The 21,129-nt window shown below is 50.0% G+C and overlaps 1 protein-coding gene and 1 long non-coding RNA gene across 2 annotated transcripts in view; both read right to left on the bottom strand.

The window, feature by feature from the left end:
* Nucleotides 1-20,716, bottom strand: part of GPC4 (glypican 4) — a 67,906-nt gene extending 47,190 nt beyond the window's left edge. Inside the window, exon 1 of the mRNA XM_040572771.1 lies at nucleotides 20,360-20,716. Within this exon, the coding sequence (XP_040428705.1) occupies nucleotides 20,360-20,528 (169 nt within the window). The 5' untranslated portion in view covers nucleotides 20,529-20,716. The remainder of the gene's footprint in view (nucleotides 1-20,359) is intronic.
* Nucleotides 9,262-12,566, bottom strand: LOC121077495. The gene is made up of 2 exons (XR_005824087.1): nucleotides 10,800-12,566; nucleotides 9,262-9,886 (listed from the first exon to the last, which is right to left on the bottom strand). It is a non-coding gene; the product is annotated as an uncharacterized LOC121077495 (long non-coding RNA).
* Nucleotides 20,717-21,129: the final 413 nt, after the last annotated feature.

Here is a 21,129-nt window from a genome sequence, read left to right as displayed (position 1 = left end):
CTAATCCACCCCGCCTTTCACAGGGCTGGTCTTGTTCAGGGAGGGCACGCAGGGGCTCTGCAGAGAGACAGGACCAGCTAGGGCCACCCAAAAGTCACAGGTGACACAGAGGGGCATGCTTCTGCACCCGGATGAGCTACTGGCCACTCGTGCCACAGCACCCAAAACCACCCTTCCCTGGGGAAAAACAGAGGTGAGCAAAAGCTCTCTACTGAGGGGAAACGCTCCATCTTCTCTATGTGCAAGAGCATCGCTGACTTGCTTGGGGAAAGTATAAACAAAAAGATGAAAAGCTTTAAGGCTTCAAGTGTAGCCAAGTCCAGCTGTAACCTAAAAGCCATCCCATGCTAGAAAACAGGGCACCCTCCCCTGCCACCACACATCTGCCTCATCCACTAAGAGACTCCAAAGAGACAAAACAGTGAGCTTTAGGTGCCATTATTCAAAGTGGTTAAAGCCCAAGAACCAAGGAGGAATGAACGTATGCATGCATGCTGCCCATCCACTCACAAATCCCCACTTATTCAAGCCGAGGGATACCAGAGGCCTCTGCAAGACTAGAGCCACCAGCCTGAACTGCAAGGGAAGGCAAGGTCCCCAAAACACCTCTGACAGCATCGTGTCTTTTCTCAAAACGAACTTGCTGGCACACAGGGTCCATCAGTGAGAGGCCTCCATTGGCGCTGAGCCCCACCACTACAGCCTAGCAGCCGAGGGACATCACCTCCCCACAGAGGGACAGCTCTGCAACACCAGCAAAAAAGAAAAAAGAGCCCAGGCATGATGAGAATCATCCACTTGGAGTACTGCTACCAGCTGCAGAAATATTTGCTCCAACATGCTCAAAACCTTTGAGAAGGAAGAACTGAACCTTTATTTCTTTTTTTTTCCCCCCCCTCTTTCCAAGCTACTACTTTCCATTCCTTCACACAGAGCAAACCTACCAAGCCTACGCATGTCCTCCGTGAAGAGACCATAACCGCTGGATTTTCCTACTGCATCACTCCCCGCATGGCCACATCCTGCCACCCTTCGTGGAACAGGGCAGACAATTAGCCTTAATCCTCGTTAGTTCTGTATGCTTCCTTTAAATCCTGTTACCGCATTCCTGCATGCAAGCGAGCGCTGCCCAAGCACAGGGAGGCCCAGCCTCCGCCGCCCGCAGCCTGACCTTTGGTTCCTGCTCGAGCTGCACCAGCCCAAAGGGCTGCAGTCCTGGCACACCGATCCATCTCTGCTCATTACTTCTTCATCAGAAGGGCAGGTGTGAAGCGAGAGTGCAGGCCAGAGGCAAGCGAATAGAGAAAGTGGGGGGGGGGGGGGTGGGGGGAGTATTAAATAAAATAAAGATTTGCTTCAAGGAAACATTCTCCTTTGACGCTATAGGAGACAACTGTGAAAACTTTGTCCGAGAGAAGTGTTTGAAGTCTAGCTGCTTTCATATTTATAACATTTGAGTCACTCCGCAAAACCTCCGCCAAAGGAGACTGAGCGGACTGCTATGTTAATTTATTTTGGAAGTTTATCCAAGCCTCTGGTCAAAGATAAACAAGGCGCCTGGATGTGAGAGAACATCGGAGCTGGGCTGCCTGAGCGGCTGGGAACTTCCACCAGCTTTGATAGCACAAATGCATGAGATGGTATCAGCATGACCTGAAGTGTACTACTCCGTCCCAAAGAGGAAAGGTGAAAACCCTGAGAAGTTAACTGATTTTCCTTAGGAGACGTTCTTACATCAAATACAGAGGATTCAGCTTAGAAATTTCAAGCACAATCACGGCATTTATACCTGGCTCATTGATGGCCAACAGTTAATAGGCTGAAGCTGTAATTCCTCCATCTGGGGGCTTAGTGGTGTTTCAGCCAAATATGTGAATTATTACAGCTGAGCTACCGACCTGTTACTGCAGGTAGGAAACAACTTCCAGTCCTAACACCCTGAGAACCAAAAGTAAAATTAGACCTTATCAGCAGCTCATTTCAGTTCTTCACTTCCTCCTGAAGCCAGTAAGTGCATTATTGTTCTTAAACCTGCTTCCAGCAGGGACACGGAAAAAAAGTTAACAGTAGCATGTCTTAGAAGTTACAGGAAACGCTCAGTGCTCTTTAACACACCCAAGGAAAATCCTCCCTGAAACAGAAGTTTTTACAGAGCATAATTCCTTCAAGAACAGCACCTGCATGTCAAGACTGCAAATTAGTATCCGCAGTCTGCCCTACTCCTTTCAATTCAATGTTTAAGGCAAGAACACCCTCCCCCCAACAAAAAAAAAAAAAAAGAAAAAAACAGTTTCTTGTGAAAAGATCATCTGAAAACACATGGTCAACATATTGCCAAATTTGAGAGACACCCCAAAAGAGTGATGATGCTAACTTTTGGTACTTCAAATAAACAAATTTGAACTAATCAATCTGGAAAGTCTGTTTTCTATTTGTGGGTTTGGGTTTGCTGTTTTATGTTTCTTTTTTCGTCTTTGCTGTTTGTTTGTTTTCAATTATGCAGCCCCTCCTTATTCTAACCTCTAAAACTCAATATGCCGTGCTTACTCAGGGGCGGATAACAATACATAATATTCGTGCAATTTGCAAGCTCAAACTAGAGGATGGGCTGCATCTAACAGCAGGAAAACACCTCTCAAGTCGGCCAGCCTCTAAAGCACCACCACAGCCTCCTTCCCCTCTCCTCCACTGACAAATGCTTTGTTCCTCCCTCAAAAGCCGCTGCTTCATTCTTAAATGAACTATTTTGCCCGCCCAGTGGCAGGTGCTGGGTGGCTGCGTGCCCACAGCTGGGCACGGCACCGCCGCACAGGGCTACAGCGTCCTTGCCTCTCCAGCAGAGGTTATTTGCCTCTCTCTCAGGTCATCAGGAGGTAGCAAGCAAAGTTTGCCAGATGTGGCTTTTATCACCTCAAGTGGAACTACTATTTTCTTTATGGGACCCCTGTTTTTTAAGGTTTTATCAGGTTACCGTGATTACAAAAGCCTCACTTACATGCTCAAAAGCTCCTATAAAACCTCTAGTTCAAGGTTTATTTGGTCTAGGTGTTTTTCAACTTGGAGAAATGACTTGCAGAGACAAGCGACTTGTCCTGTGAGCTTTGAGTGACCACTTGTTCAGTGAGCTCGAACTGCATCTGCCTCCTGAGCAAAATTCCATAAACTCACTGACCAAAAGATGTTCTTTTAAAAACTTTAAAGGAGAAAGAAGAAAAAAAAAGAAAAAAGCTTGCAGCAAAAAAGGAAGTTTCAATTACCTTGTGAAATCAAGCAGAAAAATTAAGATCCAAGCACACTTTATTAGCTCTGACAAGCAAATGTTGGTGCTTTTGTTTCTGATGTGCACAAAACATTTACTAAGGGCGTGCGTGTGTGTATGTTTTAGGTTTTTTTCTTCTTTTTAAGCCAAAGAAATATGCATCCTTTTCTACAAGATGCTTTGTTCGGACTGGATTTTGTACAGACATTCAAACTAAGGAACTGACACAGAGCTATCACAAAGCAGGTGATTCTTCTCTAAGCATCCATGAACATTTCCATGTGTCAATACTACTTCACAACTGTATTTATCTATGTAAAACCCACATGAATAAACACTTCCTCTGCCTACAGAGCTTGCCAAGCACAGTAATAGTAGAGATAACTTAAGAATTATAGCAGGTTAAGAGACACTGGAAAAAGATATAAAAAATGCCAGATTATTCAAATGCATTTTGAATCCATACTCCCCCCCACCCCGCCAAGACAGTTTGGCTCTTATGAAACATTTAATATTCAGTTTGTGATCTGCAGTACTGGGGCGACTAGAGGGGTCTGTGGAAGCACACACAGAGGCAGGAGACTAAAGCCTGAGATGCAGGGGGCTGTGGCTCCTCTGGAAATTGGTTTTTAGGGGGCCCACAAAATAAGAGTTCAGGAGAGCTATTACTCACTTCAGTGCTCAGCTCCTGCTCAACAAATTATCTCCTTCACCAGCTCATAGCTAGCTGTTCCTCTAGGGCTGATGGGCTGCTAGGCAGCAGAATGGTTAGTGTCCCCCATTCCCCCTCAAGGGCCAAAAAGCCTCATTTGTTTAGAAAACAACATTGAGTCCAAAAGCAGGTCTTGGGCAGACATACATGAAATTTCTTACATGCAGAAAGTTTTCCACAAGACATTTTCACAGCAACACGATGCACATTTTGGCAGCCAGGGAGAAGGCACTGCACTACTCTGGTCCACACCTACAGTTCCACAGGCTTCTCTCCAGTTTAGCTCAGCACAAGGATGTGCTTCTCAGCCCAGACACAGGCAAAGCCCTCTCCCCAGAAAGCCAAACCTACAGTTTGTCCGAGCTTTGGACCTAATATTTCAGTTAGGAGGCTTCTCTTGTAGAGGATGCAGAGCAGCTTTGTCAGTCTGTGCAGGTGGATGCACACTCCCAAAATAAAAACAAGAGAAAGCAAGGCAGACTCAGGCATTTTCAGCCCTGTACACAAAAGCACACTAAGGCTTTACTTTTTTCACCACCAACATTGCCAAATTCTCAGCCAGCCTGACTTTGATGGGACCAGAGTAGCCGTGGCTCTGCTCCACATCTTCCCTCCGCTCCTCACTGCAGAATCTCCTTCCCAATTGCAGCTGGACCGGAGTCACCAACCCAAAGGGGTTCAGAAATAATTACCTCACATCAATCTGACGCAAACCAGGGTGGGGAAAACAAGACCAAATGAAGGGCTCCGGGAGGGACAGCCATCAGAGCTCGGTCTCACGCCTTCTATCACAGCTGCAAGGCCAAGGCATGCACAAGGGCTTCCTGGCTCACCCTCTCCTGCAGATTTACCATGGGCTATCAGGACATGTGATGGGCTCTCTGTAGCTATCAGATCCTTATAATCCAGCCAGCCTGAGAAAGCCACATTGCTTTGGCAGAAGACACAGAAAGATCAGTACAAGGAGGCCAGCTCACAGGGGTAGGACGTTTCTCCAAGGATATTCTATTTCTGCACACAGCCAAGAGATCATATAAAGCTGGCAAAACTCTCACTCCAAATTAATTCAGTGACACACACACACACACACACAGATTTCCAGCCTTGCTCCACTCACCACCAACAACCTCAGAAGGCCAGAGATGGCCATAAACACACTCCTTCCACTACAGGATAGAGGACAGCCAAACCAACCATGGTATTCGTCATCTCCACTACCTTGAGGTCTGCCCTCCCACCCACAGCATAGCCCCCCATCCTGCCCAGCTGACCTACCCATTGGCAGGAAGGCTACACAGGAACTTCCCAAGCAAGCCGTGTATACAGCATTGTGGGGAAAAATCATACGCTGCCGTCTACAGCAGGACACTGCAATATGACATGACTTTCCAATTTTGAAGGTTAAAAGCTCACACCACGTGTTATTGCAAAAGGCAGGAAAGAACACGTTCCTCAAAGAGAAAGTCAGCACCAAAAACAAGGAGGTGGGTCAGATTTAAATCTAAACAGGTCCACCACACATCCATCCTAGGGCCACTGTTTATAAGCAGAGAAAGGCAACTTTATACACAAAGATTTCACATTAGTGGTTCCTGGCTTTTCCCAGGAAGAAAAGCTGCTTTTCAGCTGAACTTTCTGAGAACTGCTAGTGTAAATATGACAAACCTCCAAAAACGCGCACGGCTGAGCCTAAAACATCGCATGGAGAAAGGCAAATAAGCAGCGCAACCGTAGACAGATGAAGTCTAGCACCAAAAACATGAGGTGAAACTTTCCCAAGACCTTTGAAACGCCCTGAAATCGGGCTGCTGCAAGATGAGATCCTCCCTCTGGCAAGCAGGGCCCCATGCCACAACAGCAAGCCTCTAGAAATGGCTTTGACCCCTTGAAGAAGGGGATGTACATCCCTTCCGCTGCACAGAGAAGCAAGAGGCACTGATCCAGGCCTCTCCCAGGGCAAGGCAGCAGGACATCAGCCTGCTGATTCCACCACAGCTGAGCCTGATGCTGGGATTGCTGCCACCTACCTAGGGGCATTTATCTGGAAGAAAAATTCTGGGACCAGAGCACAGCCCCCAAACCCCAGAGACAGTCTGAACCACCACCTACACCTCCCATGTCCCACCTTCATCTCCCCTTAAATAAATCACCTTGGAGCTAAGACCACAGCCGAGCTTGTAAATAAGGTTTTTACCTGAAAAATGTGCTTTTAAGCCCTTGCCTGCTACTCCCACCAAGCATTACTTTTTCTTCCCTTTTTTTTTTTTTTTTAAACTGCCTGGGTATCTGTTGTCCAAGCCACCCAGCTCACACAAGCAGCGCACTGTGCTCAGCCAGCATAATGTGACCTATGTCCAAAAAAACATCCCACTGGTGGAACAGACCCCTCATATATTCCCCTGGTCTGGAACCAGGCGGCGGTCAGTATTTGTGGAAAAGGCAAAGCTGAGTAGTTTAACCCACCCTGGAAGGGGCGAGAAGGGGGGCAGGAGAGAGGGGAGAAAGGATTAAGATAAGGATATCTCAAAATTAAGAATTCCTCCTCCTCCCCCCCACAAAGCAGACAAGAACCCTATCTGCCACCCGGTGCAGCTGTGAACACCGGCGTTATCTGCCTGCAGGTTCACACGGGCACTCCTCATCACATTAGCATAGATAAATCTCATCATCTTTTCAGCAATTTGCAAGCCAGCTTCTTCACCACAAGCTTTGTTCAAGCAAAATCCTCCCAGGATGGTCCAGGGAGTCCCAGACGGAGCATGCGGCTGCAGAGGACAACAGGGGAGCACAGGAGGCCATTTTAGTCTCTTAAGATGAGCCCATCCTTCTGGTTTCCCAAGTCTTCCATCCAAACTCGTATTTCACCTCCTGAAGACAGGAGCAGGAGCTGTGCAGGGACACACAGCACCTCTCCTGCCTGGTGCCATCTCAGGGCTTGTACTGCCTCCCATGCTGAGCCACCCCTGCCCTGCCCTGAGCCTGGAAGGGGACCAAAACTTAAGTCTGCCTCCCAGTCACAGCCCTATGCCCCATCTTCCCTGCCCAGGAAGGTCTCTTCCCTCTAACCAACACGGTATTGCATCCCTTCGTAGGCATTTTGGAACAAGCAAAGCTGGGAGACTTCAGCACTGAGTGCAGAAGAGAAGCCCAGGTATCACAGAGACTTTCCACCACTGAACCTGTATTTTGGCAACATCACCCCCACACTACAGCTCAGTGACTGCACATGCACAGCGGCTGTGCAAACAGCTACACAAGGGCAGTGTGATCTGGTTCAGCAGTGTGGAAAAGAAACAAGCCCGTCTGGAAGCACCTTATCATAACGGGACAACCGCATCCAGGCTTTTACTGGCAGGTATCAAATGGGTCAATTTTGTCTTTTTAAGCATGCCCCGAGCAGCCTGGCTCAGCTGGGGGGAGGAGGGAGTGCAAACAGGACCTTTGCCACCCCTCTCCCAGGCAGCACTAAATCCACTCACAGAAAGGTAAACAGCCCCCGGCGCAGGGCAAACCCCAGGGGGGGAGCCCACAACAGGGGCAGCAACAGAGGAACATCCTGTCCACATGCTGGGGGCTGGTAGAGCAATGGGACATTCACCTGTGCCATGCCAGAGCCACCCTCACCCATCCAGGACAGTCAGCAGTGCTGATTAGAAGGGTCGGTCAGGTTTCGAAGTTGTTAGTCTTTTCCAAGCTGGGAGAGGGTCTCTCTCCTCCCATCCCCTTGGCTGCTTTGTTATCCAAGCACCTCCTGAAGCAACAACACTATAAAAAGTTTGGAGCTAAAAAAAGAACAGAGGAGAAACAAGAAGTCCCTGCAGCAGGGAGGCATTTAACGACCCACAGCCAACACAAAGCGATGCTGCCAGGGCTGCAGCAAGGCTGTAACATGGGTCTCCCACACTGTCCGGGTGTCCTGAGGGGGATGGAGGACCTGTCCCATGGGTGCACCATAACAAAACTGGTCCAGAAGCACCCAGAGACAGCCCCTCTCCCGCTCCCATGCTATTTTCAAACAATGATATTTTTCCAAAACAAAGTGTTTTGCAATCCTTGAGCAATCCTTTCCTTTTCAAATAAAAAGCGATATTCTCTTCATTCTCCTCCGGTCGAGACGCACAACCACAGGAGCAACCACCAGCTCCAAATATACCCACCCTGCAGACAGCTATGTCAGAGCGGGGCGCCAGAGCCGGCCCCCCGCCTGGGGCTGCCACGAAGCACATCTTGCTGCACCAGCAGCTGCTCACAGCAGATTTCGGGAATTCTCCGAGGTTAAAATTTAACTTGAAACTCTCCTGCTAAACAGCTCATCTCGTCTTCCGAACCTAACTCCTGTAATTGAGGGATTTCACATTATTCAACTTCCAAGCGTGCTTCTTGTCTTATAACTTGTTTCCCACAAAGACAATGCTCAATGTCTCAGAACATTAACATACACATATATATACATAGCTAAAGATGACCTGTTTCTCATATCAATGTACACAATTTCCAGGTCCTAACAAATGCACAAGAAAAGTAGCGCTACATCAAAATGCAATTGAAGCCAAGTGTGATTTGCTCTGAAATAAATTAATATGAATCAAATCCCAAGGAAGCGGATTTTGTGACACAATCCTCCTATGTTAACTGCCCAGTAGTCTTTCAAACTGCCAGTCCAAAGGCAATATACAGTAAAATTTACATTCTGTGGTCGCTCAGCCACACATCTGGTAAAAAGGCCTGCACTTGAAAATAAAAACCCATTGAAAACATTTCTGGAAGAGATTCACTTTAAAAAAAAAAAAAAAGAGAGAGAAACGAGAAACACCCATAAACTGAGACTGAGCAATTTAATCAGAGAAAACACGAATGTGGCTCCAGTGCGTATCCCTAGATTCAGCTGGGGAACACAAGGGTTAAAACTTTCGGTGGCCTCATACAGCAGGAACATGAAGGGTCCATTTAAGAAGAAGAATCAGAAATAAGGAATTTTGCCAGTTTTTACCCCTGATAAATCCGCATTCCAATCTGTCAGCTATCTTGTTATCCCCAGAGCTGCTGAAGTGTCTCTGGCTGTAACTATGCATGACTCCGGCTTTGAGTAATGGAAATAAAGTATGTGCACTGAAACTGCAGCGCTCCTTTCTCAAACCCAGAAAAAGAAATGCTGAGCAGGAAGAGACCCCGGAGCAGCTCAGGGACTCTGTACAGTAAGCAGGAAAGCTGCAAGCACCGTACCTCAGCTGCTCACCCCAACAACCATGCATGGGAGAGGATACCTAGAAGTTTTAAACGAGATGCCAAGTTTTAGCCTAATTCAGCAGCTTTTATTGTCTCCAATAACAAACAAACAAAGACTCTTCCAGATTCACAAGTCCATTTTGGTTGGCAATTCATAACCAGCAAACATTTGGAAGCAGTATTGTAAAATTAAACAAAGCTATCATTTACAGGAAACCCTGCCTCGAGTACAAATTATAGAGTTGTTAAGTTTATCTGGCAATGCCTTGCCCCTGAGTGCTATATAATTATTCCTAAATCTTTCAGGAAAGAATGCAAATATTTTAAAGCCGTAATTCATTGACACGGAGGAAGTCTCATTTCACCTTTTGTGCATATTTTAATACCTAGAAATTAACCCTTACACGCCACAGCTATTTCTCAGTTGCCTGTTGAGCTCGCTGCCTGGCGAGCAGGCCCATCTCTGGCTTTGGAAACCCTGGAAAACACTGTCCATGGAGCGCCAGCCGTGCCTGGCATCCTCGCCCGCACGCAGGCTGGGTTTTCCAAGCAGCGTCAGCGACGGTCTGGAGCAGCGCCGTGCCAGCAGGGCTGCTCCCGCTCGGGAGCCTTCCCGGCAAGGGAGGTTTCAGGCTGCTGAAAAGGCCGGCTGTTCTGGCGGGTGTTCGGAGAGAACGTTATAAAGGAGCCTTTAATAAAGCGGAGGACTGAGTTATGCGAAGTTTTGCTGGCTGTGCCCCTTCCACGGGGCTCCCTGCGTCCCTTCAGCAGGGTGGTTTCAGCGGGGGCAGGAACAGCACTGAGCCCCATTCCTTCACTTTTTCAACCAGCCACCCGCCAAGCCACTGCTCTTCAATTAACTCTCCTTAATTACCTGAAGCCATGCAGCTGAGAACAGTGCCACCTTCCCCAGCCCACCCAGGCGAATCGCAGTGAGGAGCCTGCCCCAGGTGGCTCTGTGGCCACAACGTTCCTGCAAGCTCTGACCCTTCGTCAGGAGCAGCCGAAATCCCAAGATCTGGGGCTAGCTCCTTCCTTGCCTATCAAAGGACCAGCTGGGACAATGAGCCGCAGGAACAGTTCAGAACCGAGACAATGGATGGAAAAAGATTTTTAGAAGTTTTGTTTGGAGGAGAAGGTGGTGAATCCATCTTCTGTTTGGGATCTCCCTCAAACATCTGAGCCATTAACCTACCACGTTTGGGGCACTTTCCTAAAGAAACAGTCATCTGCAGCCAAAGGGGACAGGCAAGCACCCACTCCTCGCGGGACTCACCCCACTTCAAAGTGGCACTGTGCCTGCAGGGTCACCCATGCCAGAGGCAGTGTGGGCACAGATCTTAAACCACAACGCACCCCGCCGTTGAGTTAAAAAGGGGTGGGTAACAACATCCAACTTCACCTTTTCAAAAGGTAGCACTCAGGCTATTGTATTCTCCATCGAGCAACATTATTTATTTAGTAAGAGCTCAGCGCTAGGTTGTGTCCCCCAGCAGTTTCCAGGCTCTCCTGCTCAGGCAGCGGTAGCTGTGGCAGGCAGATGCTGCACAAACACCACCCTTCCCCGATTATTCGGACACGGAAAGCAAAGAAGCACCGTACCAAGGTGAGGCTGCAGCATCTAATCCAGGAGCGTCACACACACAACCAATATCCGCGCTGTACAGATCAGTTCTTCCGATAGGTGAAAGGTCCCAGCTTTTTCCTCCTGGTGGAAGCAGGTCAGTGGATTTCCTTCCTTGCCACTATGTAACGCCAAGAGTTCTTAGTGCAAACATTAAGCACTGCACTGAGAAATCACCCAAACTGGATGTAAACTCCACTCTGTGGAGATGCTATGATGCTCTGCACCATTACCTCTGTCTTCCAGGGGCTGCCCAGGCAGCGCGTGTCCCCTCTCCTCTGCAGCAAGGAGCAGGGAGCCCATCGCTGTGCCTGCAGAGGGGCCGCAGTCCAGCCTCACCGCCCCGCTGCCACAACGGCGTGAAACCAAAACAGAGAAGCAACCGCGCTAAAGGAAAGCTATCTCCTTACGAGAGCTAATGAAAGCCAACCACAATTATTATGTAAACAGCGCTGAATCATTAGCAGACACTATCAAAGCCATTTTTTCCCCCCCGCCAAGGAGAAAAACATATGGTCCTATGGCACTCGCAGCTCCACGTCTGAACGGAGCCAAAAATCAGCTTGTTTTCCTTCAACCCAAACAAAACCGGTGGCACTGCTCCCACCCCTTATCTACGCGCAGGGTTTGTGCCCTGACGGGAGACCATCGCCACCACGGACAAAGGCACCTTGTCCTCTCCCCAGACCTGCCGCCCTCAGAAACCCGCAGCCAGGCGGGTGGGCAAGCCGCTGGCTGTCCCTTGCTGCAGCGGGCTGCCAGGGAATTAAAGCTGCTCCTACCCCAGCATCACTGCACAGCTGTCACCACACTGCAAGAGCCTGCCTTCGCCCTGGCACAGCTGGGCCACCCCAGCACCCCCTGATCATCAGCATCCCACAGACAGATGCTGCTGTTCCCATGCCACAATGAAGGGCAGGCCCCAGAAATGGTCCATTTTCCTCCTGCAATCCTCAGTGGGAATAATAATAATTAAAAAAAAAACAAACAACAAAACAGCCACCCCACACATCTTGGAGCAAAGGCAAACCCTGCCCAGCCCCAGGTACCCACAAGGTACCTGGCAAGGGTACATTATTTTCCACCAGGCCTTTGATTGTTATGGTTCCTTTGATCATACAAATGCCCAGTCCTCCCATGGGAACAGGCCAAGGAAACGAAGGGTATGTGCACGAGGTTGTTTTTCCCCCCTCACTGCTATCACGCAAAGCCTCTCCCTGTCACGGGGAAACTTCTTTATAACAGCACCCACTGGAGCTGGGCAAAGCCTCTTGCTCTTTCATCCTCCATGAGGCAAAGTTACCTTCAAAACAAAAACAGGCACCTTTGTGAAACGGCTCCTGGTAGCCAGCTGGCTAAAAAGACACTCCAACAAGATCCTCGTGTTTGTAGGAAAAGCAAAAAACAGTGTTTCAGCCCAGTAAAACCCTGGCTCCATCTTTAGATTCCAAGAATGCTGAATCAAAACAGGCTCCGCTCTTTAGAAAGGGAGCCCATAAAGGACAGTACAAAGACGCAAAAAGTTTGCATTAAAACCCATGTAATCTTTTTAAAACACCATTATTGGAACCTGTAGCACCAGCCAAGAGTGATTTATCATTGCCTGTCATCGCAGCCTGCAACACAGAGCTTTTTATACCAAACTGTCAATGCTACCAAGCTCCAGCCCCAACTCATAATTTCTTAAAGCTGGCCCTTCTCTGCCAGAAAAATCCCTAAATCCCTGGATTTCGGGGGGGGGGGGGGGGGGTGGCAGGTACCAGACATGCAGGGCAATGCGACCTGGCACCAGGCAGCAAGCACAGGGTCTGCAGGACCCAAAACAAAGGTGTTTTGGAGCAGGAGGATGTTATAAGTCAACGTGGGTAAACAATACACAGACAGTTATTCCGGCTTCTTTCAGAAGGAGAGTCAGTGGGCCATAAAGACTTTAACTGCATTTTCCAAAGCGAGAGCGTCCCTTCGAGGGACGTACCATAAGGTGCCCGGCTCTCACAGAGCAAGCGGTCAGAGCTCTCCAAAAACCAGACACCCTGACATTTGGGGTTTTCCTGTGAAGCTGTTACTCTAACACACCCCAAATCACCAGCAATTTCTAGAATAGCACTACAAACCACAAGAGGTTAAACCTCCTGCACATTACTTAAACTAACCTAACTATGACCTCTGGAAAGGAACAGCCATTGGATGTTGTGGTTCTGTAGAAACTCAATTACCAAAGCCAATTTCCTATGAGCATTTAAAAAAAGGGAAGAAAAGCAGTAACAATGCCGACAATGTGTAAGGGCCACATATTTTCACCTCCCGAAGGCTGCAGCCTAGCCTGTATAAGAACAGTTTCTATTCCCACAAAAATGTTGAAACATATTTTAAACATTTCATCATTGTTTGCTCCCATCTGAATTTGCTTAAAATCCAGACAATTCTCAACTTCTAAATTGGAAACGTTAAGAGAAACACTCCTTCAACATCCTTCAGTCCAGGCAGCTCCTCTGCTGACCACGTACCTTTCCTACACCAAAAGCAGAGTGAGAGGTGCCTCAGCCCGAACTCGCACACCTCTTGGTCCATCCACCACTGCACATACAAACCACAGAAAAACTGAGCAGGAAGAATGGAAACTAGTATTTTTAGAAGTGCTTTATTCGATAAGCCGGGGAGGGGGAGTGGATTTGGCACCATTTTGCTTCAGGTAAGTTGCTCTGCAATACTTCCCCAGCACACCCATGGGTCGTGTCTCAGCACCTCCCAGGTACAGTGGGAATGCGAGAGGTGCTGGACCACACAGCACAAACCGGAGGGGTGTGGGCAGAGATGCCAGCCGCGGCCATTTGCAAACAGACAATGTCATCCCAAGAAAACCCACGTAGCTGCATCCTCGTAGAGGCAAAGCCTGCTGACAGCCCAAGTGGCCGGCACCAGCCCTGTACGCGTATAACCTCCGATCCCTCCCCCCCTCTTGCCAGCACATTACTTCTATCCAAGCTCCGTTCTCAGAGCAGAAAGAGCTAAACCAGAATAAAATCTCCTGGAATAAGCACAGCGCTTCTGCCACAGGCTCTGCCGGGCTGCACGTGTGTGAAGTGGGGGGGAAATAACAAGAGTGATGGCAGCTTGAAACCTCTGCTAGGAAGGCAAAACAGTTCACAAAACATTAAGAAAAGTCCTTAAACTGGGAAGCAGGTAAGACACGCTACAACAAAGTCGTTTCTTTTTAATTAAAGTGCTTCATAATTAAAAAATAACAACAACATAAGCAGCAGCTTTCTTCCAGAGCTGCACAAATAACAGTGAACAGTGCAGACTGGAAGTGGTTGCTACAGGGGATCTCAGTGGAGCTCACAAAGTAATTCAGGGAGCAGGGGGGAAAATTCAAGAGTTTTCCCGGGCCCTTGCATTGCTTAGCAATGGGAGAAGGAAGTTATCTTCATAATCTCAGAAGAAAGAGAAAGCACAAGGAATGTGAGGAATGCGAGGAGGTTATTGCCCCGGAGACGGGCGCTGGCAGCCCCGCGCCTCCGGGAGCTGGGAAGGGGGGCACCCAGAGGTTTTTTCTTGCTAACAAGAACTTCCTTAAAGGAATTTCAAAAAAAAAAAAAAAAAAAGGCAGAACAAAAAGCAGGGAATCAGTCCCAGGGGATTACTCCTCTTCTGGAAGGAGGTGAAGGATTTTGCAGAAAATAGGGCAGCCCTGATGCTCCATCAGGGTGCTGCCCAAACCTCCTCTGTCCACATAGGTTGCACAGCACTTCCAGCCTGAACTCCCCTTACTGCTCCCCTATGAGGGGCGAATAACGTGGACCGCCCCACACAGTGGCTGCTGGTGGCAGGGACAGGCAGCATCCCGCAGCAGGGCAGCTCTGCCCAGCGCCTCGCCGCTGCCTCGGCCGAGCTCTGGTGCAGTTTCAGTGAGAATAAAAAGTCTGTTGACATACGAAAGCCACAGAAAATCTCCCTGAAATTACAGAACAGTACTAGAAACATTGTGCAGCTCAGGCCTCCTGCACAATGTACACACTTCTATTCAGCCTTTTAAAAAACAGCTACATGTCTAAGGAAACATCTGATAATTAAGGCAATTTTAACAATAGATAATAATTTGACTATGAATTGTATGGAATGTAATGACTGCTTATTCTGGCAGAAAAAACAGAACTTTCTATGAAGTGTCTGCCAAGGAAAACGATACTCCCACTCAGCCCGGACCACTGCGCGCAGTTGCTGTTAACCACATGCTTAGCACTGCAGTCTGCTAGGACACAATGCACCGCTGTAGTCGAACAAGACGCTGCTCTGGAAGCTGAAAGAGAGAAAGCGGAGTCCCGGGTGCACGGCGGTTGGAGGAACAAGGCGCTCAGAGGCCGTCCCTGGCTCTCCTCAACCGCTCGCTGAGCGATGGCCCCACCGGACGGGACCGAGCGCTTACCAGTGGCCACGGGTGGCTTGCATACTGCCAGCTCAACCCCCCTCTCCCGCTCCCCCCCGCTGTTTCCAGTTGCTAAATGACATTAGAAGCAGCTAAAAATACTTCAAGCGATTTTCTCGTTTACTTTTCCATGCCAGCGCTCGCATTTGCCGCAAGGGCCTTCTCCGACAGCTACCTCCCCACCCACGGGTGGCCGGACAATCGCTCTATTAATACATGCCGGGCACAAGAACCCACCCCACCCGCCAGGACAGCCGTGTGATGAGAGCCATCGCCAACAGAGCTGCTGCTGGTGGGCAGGGAGCTCTGCACCTTCAAAGAGAAGGTGAGGAGGACGTGGCCTTGTCTGGTGCTCCTCGTAGCGCACCAAGCCTGGCCCAGCCTCCCCTGGGACGTGGCAGTATCCCCATCACTGCAGGTTTGCAAGATGCAATTGGTCAGGCTGCTGGATAATCTCATCTAGGCTCCCTTCTACTTAGGATTGGACTTCACGATCTTTCCAGGCGCCTTCCAGCCTGGGCTGTTCTGTGGTTCCGAGTCCCAGAGCTGTTCTGTGCAGACATCCTGCAGCAGGCTCAGCAGCGCCAGGCGGCACGAGTAACGCCACCCAGGACCAGACCCAGCAACAGCTTTTCCGTGTGGCCTCTTCCCACCGAGGAGAAGCATATGAAGAAGTAAAGAAGCGTTTGCAGAATTTTATATGTTGAGAGAGCGGCCTTTCCCATCAACCAAGGCACACCTGAGGGACACACTGGTGACAGCACTCAGGTGACAACTATAAACACAACAGGGGTGAGCAAGCAGCAGGGCACCCTTCCAGCAGCTACTCTGGGTAGCTGTTAAATCCCGTAAACCCAAAATTGAAGGGCAAGCAATTTTCTCTGTCACGATGAAAGAACCTCTCGCAATCACCACAGACAAACAGATGCAGCTATTCCATTTACTTGGTATAAATAGAGAGACAAAGAGTATCTCTGCTAAGACAGCACACAGAGTGCTGCCTGCTTTCAGCTCCCTGCAAAGGCTGGCGTTTCCCCCAGGTCTGCCTCCAAGCCCTCATGAAATCCACACAAGAAGAAACCAGAACAGCAGTGCCGTTGAAGGAACTCATTACACTTCTATAGGACACTTACCGGTCAACTCATAACATTTTTCCACTAACTGGCAAGGTCTTTTTTCTTTTTAATCAAGGAAAAGAAACATCTATTCCCTCCACTTAGTAGGAAAAGGGAAGAAATTTCCATCTATTTAACACCTTAGAGCAAGAAAGAGCCTCAGTTAGAAGGAATGTTGTATTTTTTTTTTTTTTGATAGGTGGCTGTTATTTAAGGTCTTATGGATGCCGCCACCACCACCAGCTTGCTTTGCATTTCAACCTGCACAAGACCAACTGGTGCAAGCAGCCACTGCAGACGGTTGCCCCAGGGAATTATGCTCCACCACAACCACGGCCCTGAGATGTGTGGATTCAATACAGAGCAATACTTTTGGGTAGCGCATGAACAAAGTGAGCAGCAACAGGCTGCAGGACTAGTACCTTCCTGGGATGTGCCCTTTGCACAGAAAACCCTTAAATGAAATTTATGAAAAAATCCCAACCACATATGCGTTGTGAAGTCTCCACTTTTCCAACAAAAAGAAGTTGAGACTTTCACCTACATCTTTTCAAGTCATCCCTGCCTGGACTGGGGAAATGCAGCCAAAAAAAAGAAACCCTTTACTGATTCACAGGCCAGCCCCCTGGAACAGGCACTGCAGGAACTGCCCCGTTCCCATCTGCAGGTTACCTCAGAGTCACCAATAATAGCCAGCTCCTGCAGAGCAACACCAGACCTCCACCATCCCAGCACCTCGCACCAAATATCAGGCAGGATGCAGTTACCTTCCCCAAGGATTTAAGGGTGAACTCCTGAAGTTGCAGCCTTTGCCTTTGAGACACAAAGCATCACAGGGCTATAGGTGCAGAATCTCCAAAAGATCACTCAGATGTAAGGCAGCACCAAAGGGCCACGACTTATGAAATGCCTCCATGCAGATTTCTCACACTAACATCTCTTTACACCTCCAACACCAAGTTAACATAAAAGGAAACAATTTCTCTGTATTCCACACTACAAAGAACACATTATACACCTCTTATCAAGCAAGCCATGAGCTGACCAGCTGTGCACTTCTTTCAGAAATGCCTACGTATGTCTGTAAGACATAACCTATCATTTACACATACTCTAATTACGTCCCAAACCTAGTCTAAACAAATATTAAATGAAACTCCTAGGTAATTATGAACAAACAATAGTCATTTAATGAAACTAAAACAGCAACGACACAGATAAAAAGATTAAAGGAAATGCCCATTCCAACAAGGAAAAACACTGCACATACCTACTGCTCCAGAAGAACACAAAAATGGGAAGAAAAAAAAAAAAAAAGAAATGCCACTATATCCTGGAATGACTCCTGAGCCCATCAAGTGAGGATGCTTCACTCACTGTCTCACAGCTCAGGGTAGGGACATATCTGCCCACGCTGCTTCGCTTTGACAATTCAAGGCCAACAGTTTTGTACATCAGTAAGCCCTGCTTTAACAGTAAAGAACTCACCTGACTTACAGAAACTAGTTTGCCACAGCTTTTAGGGCACTTTTTTGGAGAGGTGCTAGGAAGTTTCTGCCCATGCACTGCATTCTGAAGCAATTCTGCAGCAGAATAACAGACAATCTACCAAAACAGCACTAAAATCTAAAGCAGAACTTGACAGACTTTGGACTGAACTCATGCCCTGTAACAACCATGTTTCTGTACCTCCCCCACCAGCACTACAGCCCACTGAACACTCCCCAACCTGTTCTCAGCCACATCGCAGCCAGGGGAGCGATGCTACCAAGCAGAAATCTCATTTCCAGAGCCACTCCAATGCCATGCATGTCAAAACACACAGTTCCTTCCCTCACACGCATTTATCTCGTTCTCCCTGATTAGCCAACCTCATGGGTTACTGCCTTCCCAGCTCACCCTGGTGAGTGAAAACACATCGCTATCACCTGAAACACCACCTGAAATCACAGGTTTGGTCGGTGACTCATTTCTGAGATGCAATATGCACTAGGGACCTTTAGACCTCGTGTCAGACCTCAGCCTCCATTCAGCATTATCAGGACCTAGTTCCCTGCTCGATGTGACCCCCCCAGGATCCTGCACCCCCCACAGACACCGCAGCAGGTGAACTATCTGCATGCTCAGGAAGACAACTGCCAGCAGCAGCATGAGCTGTTACCATCTCCCTATTTGCATACAATGGCTGAGCAGCAAGAGGGGAGATCAGGAGCCTTTAAACACCACACCAAAACCGAAAACAGCGCCAAAACCACCAAACTTGCAAGGGCAATATGAAACTATAGCAGGTGATGCACCCCATGCGAGCTTTAATTTCAAGTGCAATCGCACCTGAGGTGTACACAGCATGCTTCCTTTAAGGACTTACACCATCCCCTCCGAAATGCCCCGCAGGGTAGGATGACATTTAAAACGTAACTTCACGAGACCTGTTGCTTTCCAAGCGAGGCCAGACACCGACCTCCCACTCCCCTGGAACAGCAATATAACCCGGCTGAGATTTTCAGCATGTCACTGCAGAAAGCCCTTCTTTTGTCAAATAATCTTACCTTGCTCATCACATTTCTCTGACCCCCTCACTGCAAAAGGGCAGGGTCAAACCGACAACAGCTTCAGAGCCTCAGATGGAAGCCCTGCCAGCAGGATCTAGTCCTGACATCCTCCAAAGCTAGCCAAGTCATCTTAAGTAACAATACACAAAATAAGGAAAGGGTCAAACCTTCCAGATACCGGGCATATGAGAAAGCCTGCCCGTGCCCTGATCCTACACCCACGAGGGCTGGACTCGAACCAAATACAAGGCTATTTATTAGAGACTATTTTATGAAGCAGGGAGGGTGAAGGGGAGAGAGTATTTTAACTGCAACCAGTCAGACGTTTCTCATTAAAATATTTCTTGGAGAAGTAAATGGACCCTCAATTTTACTCAAACAGATGTAGGCTAAACGCATATCATTAGTCTGACAATATAAAAGTGGAACTGACTGAAATCATTTTAGTTTGTCAGTGAAAAGGATAATGTACGCATATCTGGAGGGCACACCGATGGTAAAGATTACCCCCAGCTCCTATATTAGCCATCTAAAGGTATTTACTTGGGGTCTGTCTGTGTTGTGACAGTGTCCTAGACTGAAATGAATGCCTCTAACACTCCACATTTTTGAGCCATTCAGTCATGCATTTTTGTTATTGTTGAAAGTAGTGCGAAATTGCAGTGCATGAGCTGGAGTCCTTGGTGGTCTCCGAGGATTCCAGCTAAAAAGGCACTTCCTTTGTTCCGCGGAGAATGCGGTCCAGTAGGTCATTCAGAAGGGGAAATAAAAGCAGCAGCCCTGGGAGGGAGATGAAGGATGAAACAAAAAGAATAAAATGTTTTGGGTGTGAGCACATTAGCTACCATTTCCTACTGCTGCCGGCTGCGAGCACTCCTGTCCCCGGGATGCGCAAGTATCTCGGGACGAACGTGGAGGGAAAAAGGGGAAGGTAAAAAAATAAATAAATAAATAAATAAGGAAGAAGAAAAAAAGAATCATTTCTCCCTCGCTTCGGCAGCAGCAGGCACCTGGGCGGGACGGCTGCGGCGGGGGCTGCGCTGCCCTGCCCGGCCCCGGCCGCCTCGCAGCGCTGCCCGGGTCCCGCTCCCCGCCGCGTCGCCCCCCGGCCGCGGGGCAGCGGCAGCCCGGGGGCACGGAGCGCTGGAAGCCGGCTGCGGGGAGGGGAGCCGGCAACAGGCGCGGTCCCGCCCGCCGCCCCGGCACGGCACGGCACGGCACGGGGAAGGGGGGCAGCCCGGAGGAGCCGCGCCGAGCTCCGGGAGCCTCAAGCCCGGTGCCGGGAAGCCGGGCGCCCCCGCTGCGCTCCGGGTGCTTCCCGGGGAGCCGAGCCGGGCCGTGCCGTGCCCCCGCACCCCGGGCCGTGCCGGGCTGGGCGAGCCGCGGTCGCTCCCCGGGGCCCGTCCGGCGCTCGCACAAAGGCGGCGGCGCTGGCCCCGACTCACCGCTGATCTCGTGGCTGGGCGCCTCGCTCTGGCTGAAGCCCTTGGCGGCGTAGAGCCTCCGCACTTCGGAGCAACTTTTGGCGCGGGGCTCGGCGGCCAGCAGCAGCGGCAGGCTGAGGGCGGCTAAAGTGCAGACGAGGGGCGGCAGGCAGCCGCGCCGCCGCGGCATGGTGCGGGCGGGCAGGGGCCGGGGAGAGCGCCCCGAGGCCGGAGCCAGAGCCGGCCCCTCCGCCGAGCCTGCCCTGCCCTGCCCTGCCCTAGCCCGGCACGGCTCGGCCCGGCCCCGCCGCCGTGTTCCGTGAGCCCCGCTCCGCTGCGGCTCCGCTCCGCTGGCCCGGCGTGCGGCGGCGCTCTGCAAACTTGGCCCGGCAGGAAGCACATGGGGTGGTGGAGGAGGAGGAGGAGGAGGAGGAGGGAGGCGGGGAGGGCGGCAGCCAAGCAGGATCGCGCAGGGCCGGGACAAGCCTCTGCAGCCCCCGGGAAAATCAGGAGCCGGGATCCGCCCGCCCGGCCAGGAGGAGCGGAGCGGAGCGGAGCCTGCCCGCCGACGGCGTGGCCCCCCCAGCGGGCGCCCCCTGCCCGTGTCCCCCTATCCAGACCCCGCGGGGAGCCCCCGGCCCCGAGCCCTCCCCGGGGCCTCGCGGGGCTGAACGTCCCCGGGCCCTGGGGGCGTCCCGCCGGGCATCCACGGCGGCTCCAAAATGCCCCACGAGGGAAAGCGAAATGCCCCGCTCCGGGCTGGGAACGGCTGGGTTGGCTGTTCTTTTGTG

The sequence above is a fragment of the Cygnus olor genome, chromosome 13 (assembly GCF_009769625.2).
Source record: "Cygnus olor isolate bCygOlo1 chromosome 13, bCygOlo1.pri.v2, whole genome shotgun sequence".
NCBI classification, from domain to species: Eukaryota; Metazoa; Chordata; class Aves; order Anseriformes; family Anatidae; genus Cygnus; species Cygnus olor.
This window is presented reverse-complemented; position numbering and strand designations above follow the sequence as displayed.